The sequence below is a fragment of the Fundulus heteroclitus genome, chromosome 20 (assembly GCF_011125445.2).
Source record: "Fundulus heteroclitus isolate FHET01 chromosome 20, MU-UCD_Fhet_4.1, whole genome shotgun sequence".
Taxonomy (NCBI): Eukaryota; Metazoa; Chordata; class Actinopteri; order Cyprinodontiformes; family Fundulidae; genus Fundulus; species Fundulus heteroclitus.
In genome coordinates this window covers 41932746-41938745 of record NC_046380.1, presented here as the reverse complement: position 1 = coordinate 41938745, position 6000 = coordinate 41932746, and the positions used below count along the sequence as shown (strand labels likewise).

Here is a 6000-nt window from a genome sequence, read left to right as displayed (position 1 = left end):
CCGAGACCATGGTCTTGAACCGGAAAAGGGTAGAGTACCTTCTCCGGGTTGGGGAGGATGTCCTGCCCCTAGTGGAGGAGTTCAAGTATCTTGGGGTCTTGTTCACAAATGAGGGGAGGATGGAGCGGGAGATCGACAGGCGGATTGGTGCAGCGTCTGCTGTGAAGCGGGCGCTGTACCGATCCGTTGTGGTGAAGAGAGAGCTGAGCCAAAAGGCGAAGCTCTCGATTTACCGGTCGATCTACGTTCCTACCCTCATCTATGGTCACGAGCTTTGGGTCGTGACCGAAAGAACGAGATCCCGGATACAAGCGGCTGAAATGAGTTTTCTCCGTAGTGTGTCTGGGCTCTCCCTTAGAGATAGGGTGAGGAGCTCAGTCATCCGGGGAGGACTCAGAGTAGAGCCGCTGCTCCTCCACGTCGAGAGGAGCCAGTTGAGGTGGCTCAGGCATCTGGTCAGGATGCCTCCTGGACGCCTCCCTGGTGAGGTGTTCCGGGCACGTCCCACCGGGAGGAGGCCCAGGGGAAGACCCAGGACACGCTGGAGGGACTATGTCTCCCGGCTGGCCTGGGAACGCCTTGGGATTCCTCCTGAGGAGCTGGCCCAAGTGGCTGGGGAAAGGGACGTCTGGGCCTCCCTACTGAAGCTGCTACCCCCGCGACCCGACCCCGGATAAGCGGAAGAAGACGGACGGACGGACGGACAGATAGGGCATTGGGACTTGCTTTACAGTTGATACCGCACAGGGACGTCACAAACTGGGAGGTGGCAGTACTATTCTTCACCAAGATGGCGGCCCCGATAAAAAGACCTTCAAATAAAAATTACTCTTAATTAAAAAACCTTATAATTTATTGAACAGTATGTAATAATTTTATATTTAAAGTACTTTCAGCAGTTTTTGAATTCTGATTGTGACCAGACTTTTCCTTTTACATATTTGTTACGCCAGTTCAGGACGTGACAGCCTGCATTAGTTTGGGACGTGACGGACTGCATTTCCCATGATGCAATGTGGTCAAAATGGCCACCAACTCCCATCATGCAACACGGTCCAAAATGGCCGCTGACCCTAATGATGGACGGAAAGATAACGTTTCTATGGGAAAGGTATTTATTCCGATCGCACACTGTGATCTTTCTTCTTTGGCACACCGCCACACCGGGAAGACAGACAGCGGTTTCACTCCGTGGGTCCCCCCCGTGCCACATGCTCTAGCTTCTCGCTGGACTGAGGATTTTTGGAGCAAAACCATCCCTCTGTTGGACAGGAGGTCGACTTTAAATAGTACTTTTGAATTCCCTTTGATCAAAGACTGAGAGCCGCCTTATCTCCCAGTGATCGTAAAAGGGACCACGCTTTCGTTTTGGCCAAGCAAAGCATCCCGGAGAGCCCAGAGACTCCGGGGATTTTCCTCAAGTATCCTCGCTGACCGAAGGACCGACCGCCGGAGCTGCGGAGACCAGATTCGGGGACCCCCCCTCTCCTTGCTGCCTGATGGACCTGCGTTCGTGCAGGTCCGTCAGGTCCTGCGCTCTTTGTGAACCTCGGTTTGCACCCTTCTCTTGAGTCTCTCATTCAGGACTTCTCTTTAATCAAGGTGTCACCCGACATCAGCGTAAGCGTTGATTACGTCATTAAGACCTCCCCCTTTACGTATCAAGCAAGGTGATGCGTAAAGGGTCACGTGTCGTCATAGTCGCCATCTTGGGGAGGTGCAACTGGCTAAGCTGTGTCAGGGTTCTCTGTTTGGCCGGTGCTCTAACTCTGCTTCACAGGTGGTTCTAGTTTGCTGGGGGTCGTTTGGAGCACTGTTTACTGTCGTCTTAAGGAAGGCACAGACAGAAGGAAGACGCCAGAGCCTTACCCAGTCATGGTACGATGTGGCCTGTGAGTTTTTCGTATCTTTGGAACCTGATTAATTTTGTATCGCCTGCCTTTCTTGTAGTTTTGTGTTTGGATAACTCACCCGCCTTGACGTCTCGCTCTACGAACCAGCTTCCAAGAATCCCTGAAGCTCAGATGTTGCTCTGGCATTCCCCCTCGTACTCTCTGGATGTTACCAGGATGGGCTCGAGGTTCCCTTCCCTGGATTCTGCTGGTTCCCTCTGATCTCTGGTCAAACCGTCTGTCTCCCCTGTCTGTCGTGGTTCGCTCCGGATCCCTCGCCGCCTTGCCATCAGTCTGCCCTCCAGTTGCTAACCACCGGCTATCCTCGTGAGCACTCGGCCTCAGAGTTTCCCTCACCTTCCCCTCCCCGGTTAGGTTCGCTCAACTAAATAGTAAGCGGCTCGGCTTCTGGGAATTTATATCTGGTAGTCTTTCGTAAACACTCTCCTCCTCTTCCCACAGTTCCTCCGGCATTGACGTTCAGACCTTGACGGATCTCCACACCCATGCAATGATCCCTGTACCTGAACCATTTAATAAACACCTTTAAACTGCACTCTCTCTTCCGTATTGTGTCTGCATGTGGGCAAAACATATAAAAACCATGACAAGCTGTAGCTAGCTTGTTGGAAAACATTGAATCGTCCCACTGGATTCTCAAAGCTGTTTGTCTCTCAATGCTGCTGCGTCAGTGCCGACGTCTTGAATGTGATGTTTAAACAACTGAGTGAACTAAGATTTGCTACCTCTTATTTTAATCCATTTTTGACTTTTATTTCCACATATATTTTGCATGTTTGGTTTAGTAGTGATTATAGTTTTCACGGTTGTTGAATCAGAGAATTACTGTAACAGGGAATTGCTTTTGGTTCAATAAAAGCAACAACTTGTGGAATAGTAATTGTGTTCATTCCAATTCACAGTTGCATGGTCTTTCAGAATATAGAGTTACCACTTTTTGTGTTAACATCTGACATTAAAACAGAAACATTATCAATGGATTGGTGATAAAGGAGTAACGGTAAACTCTAATTGCAGTTATAATTTGAGTTATTGACGCTGCTGGATAGATCTCATAAATCAGGAACCGATCAGATCATGCCTCCTGTTCCAGCATAAATGAGTCCATAACAGCTAATTAATAAATGCATTACTGTTATAAATTATTAGAAGCTTACCACTGGTATCACCACCATTTGAGCCACATTTTGTTATACCTACTATTTGAGTTTGAATGACCTATTATTAAAATTATAATACCAAATTATAATAAATAATAATAATCATATTCAAACAGCTTCTGGCATAACAATATTAAATCAGATGTTATGATTATTACTTGAGTAGCCTTTTATTGAATACTTTAGTTTTACTCATACCTGAGTAATTTAAAAGTTTACTACTTTTTACTTGAATAGAAAGTGTGGAAATAATGCCACTCTTGCTCAAGTTTTTGGCTACTCGCCCCACCCCTGCCTCTGACTCCAATGTAGACCTACCATGGAGACATAGGGCTTCTTTCACTATTATATGTAAAACTGGCATTTTAGAAAGATAACTGGAACATTGTCATTTTTTTATTTACTTTTGTCTTCAAATGAAATTCCCAAGACCTGGAAAACAGCCTTTTTATCCCCCTCTTTGGAAGAGTTTACCCAGCCATTTTGCATCTAGAAACATGGTTTATATGAGTTTAAATGTGTAGAAATTAAATGCTTTGTGTGAAACATTAAGTCCTGTCATGTTTATGGGGTATCTGTATTGCTTATGATGTTAGTTACTGTAAACCATAACCTCACTCTTTTTTTTACTTTTCTATAACTAATGATGGCCTGACCAGATTGGATTGAAAGTTAAATGTTCTAAAAACAGTCTATTAGTGTCCCCAAGTGGTCAGAAAAGGGAAAATATTCCATAATAGAATGTCTTTAAGTCAATGAATCTTTAATATGGGTTACAGTTATGGGAAAAAGACTTCATTTATGAATGAGAAATTGCATTGTGGTGGTTCTTCAAGCTTCAGAAAGAAGGATTAAAAAGAGATGTCTGGCCTTTTCAATATTCTCATGAGAAGTTGAGCAGATAAATCCTGTAGAAAAAAAGGGATTGTGTTCTCACTACACAGACCCAGCAAGGATTTAAAGACTCAATCAGTACCAATGACAAAGATCAGCTTTCTTTCTGTTTGTAACACTGCAGTCACTCATGTATCTTTCCTGTAGAAACCTTCAGTGCCATGTAGCGAATTCTACTGACGCTAGGCCCTGAAACCAAACCAAGACACATGGTAACAAAGTAAAGCTGCCCATACTGTAGCATGGTGCATAGTACTGTAAGTCTGTCAAATTTTTGGCTAAAACTGTATATGCTTTAAGAAAAGCTTTGCATACTGTGTGGTTTTAATCAATGCTGGTGTTGCTCCAGGATAATTCAGACACATTCGGGAATCTGTCAACAGGCTGTCAAATATTCATTTCACCACAGCACCATCATTTCTGTCTTGACCTGCTTTCTGTCTTTAACTGTGTGTGGTCTAACCTTTTTTTTGCCCTTGACAGCTATCTGTGTGTGTGGTGTGTGTGTGTGTTGTGTGTGTGTGTGGTGTGTGTGTGTGTGTGTGTGTGTGTGTGTGTGTGTGTGTGTGGTGTGTGTGTGTGTGTGTGTGTGTGTGTGTGTGTGTGTGTGTGTGTGTGTGTGTGTGTGTACTATACAGTCTCCTGACTGCAGCTGCCTCATGGGCACCCTGTTTGTGCAGGGCACACTCTGAAAACTCAGCAGCATCCTGTCCGGCTAAAGGTGGACTATGCTGCCTTAGGAATTCACCTCGGCTACTTTATGACCTTGTGCACACACACAGACACGCACGTTTGCTCACTCCAGCTGTCTTTTTTTTTCTCCGTGTTCCATTTTAGGCACCTGGCTCAAGTCTGAGGAGACAGTGGCTTTGAAAACCAAGAGAGCAGACTTTGCTGCCGCCTTCTTGCGCGGCAGGATGGTAGTCTCAGGTGGACTCGGTAAGCTGGAAACAAAGTTCTGCAACTCAACTCAGCCTCATGCAAGCACATTCGGAAGACTGCATTATAATTAAAGAAAGCGAGTGACACAAGTGTAAAGCAAAAGAAAACCACTTTCAGAAGGCAGTTTATCAGCACCAGCTGTGTTTGCTTTATATTCTACTGGAGAAATGTCTCTGACCCTAGTAGTAGTAGTGGAAGATTTTAGATTGTGAAAGATTAGAATGTGGTGACAATCTACCTAAGCTAAAAGAATAATCATCAAAAAGATCACTCTATGTAATGCTGTTCTATGTTCTTGCTCAGACCTATCATTTCAGCCTTATATGCTTTTAGGTAGTAGGGATGAAACAGTTACTTCTAATTTGGTGCTTCTGGTGAATTAGTTCTTTTTATATGGGTATTAAAATGGAATTAGCATTAAAACTGTATTTGGTTACAACACAGTTTTAAAGTGTCCAGTTTATTGCTTGTCCATCAAATGCATTGTCCCTGAGAGGCAAGCAGAAGACAATAAAAATATTTAAACTGCTAATGAGCACCGGTTGCTGATTGTGGCTGTATTTTGAACTTCATAACTTTCAGAGAGGGATTCTGAAGACGTTTGAGTCCTAAATACCTGCAGAAGGAACCAACAGGAGTAGTTCTTTGCCTGCGGCAGCCACTAGCTGCGTAGTACATAATGCTGAGGGTGTTAACTTTTAACCAGCTGGTTACGGTCTTCAGAATATTCTGGTTCGTCTGTTTTACCTTATTACCAGATTAGTATAACTGCACCTGAATATACAGTACAGCCAAAATAAAGTTCCAAGACTTATTGAATGAATCAGTTTGGATGAAGTGCCCTCCAGGGCCGGATTATCCATAAGGGCCAGTGGGCCAGTGCCCAGGGGCACCAACCATAGGGGGGGCACCACATGACACATGCTTTAAAAATATATTTTTCATAAATTGTTATATTATTTATTTGAAATAGTTGAAAGACCATGCATTATTCATTTTGTGAACACTGATGTCACAATAATAATAAAAGATAAATAAATAAAGATATTTTTGATTTTAACATTTTAAAATGAGATATTTGAATATTGCTC

General features: G+C 43.9%; 1 protein-coding gene and 1 long non-coding RNA gene across 2 annotated transcripts in view; both read left to right on the top strand.

Moving 5' to 3' along the window:
* Nucleotides 1-856: 856 nt before the first annotated feature.
* On the top strand, nt 857-2479 carry LOC118567115. Its single transcript, XR_004933491.1, has 3 exons — nt 857-1878; nt 1951-2284; nt 2355-2479. It is a non-coding gene; the product is annotated as an uncharacterized LOC118567115 (long non-coding RNA).
* Nucleotides 2480-4801: 2322 nt separating this feature from the next.
* LOC118567107 (kelch domain-containing protein 8A-like) overlaps nt 4802-6000 on the top strand; it is a 51368-nt gene continuing 50169 nt past the window's right edge. Inside the window, exon 1 of the mRNA XM_036151261.1 lies at nt 4802-4906. Coding sequence (XP_036007154.1) covers nt 4885-4906 — 22 coding nt within the window. The 5' untranslated portion in view covers nt 4802-4884. The remainder of the gene's footprint in view (nt 4907-6000) is intronic.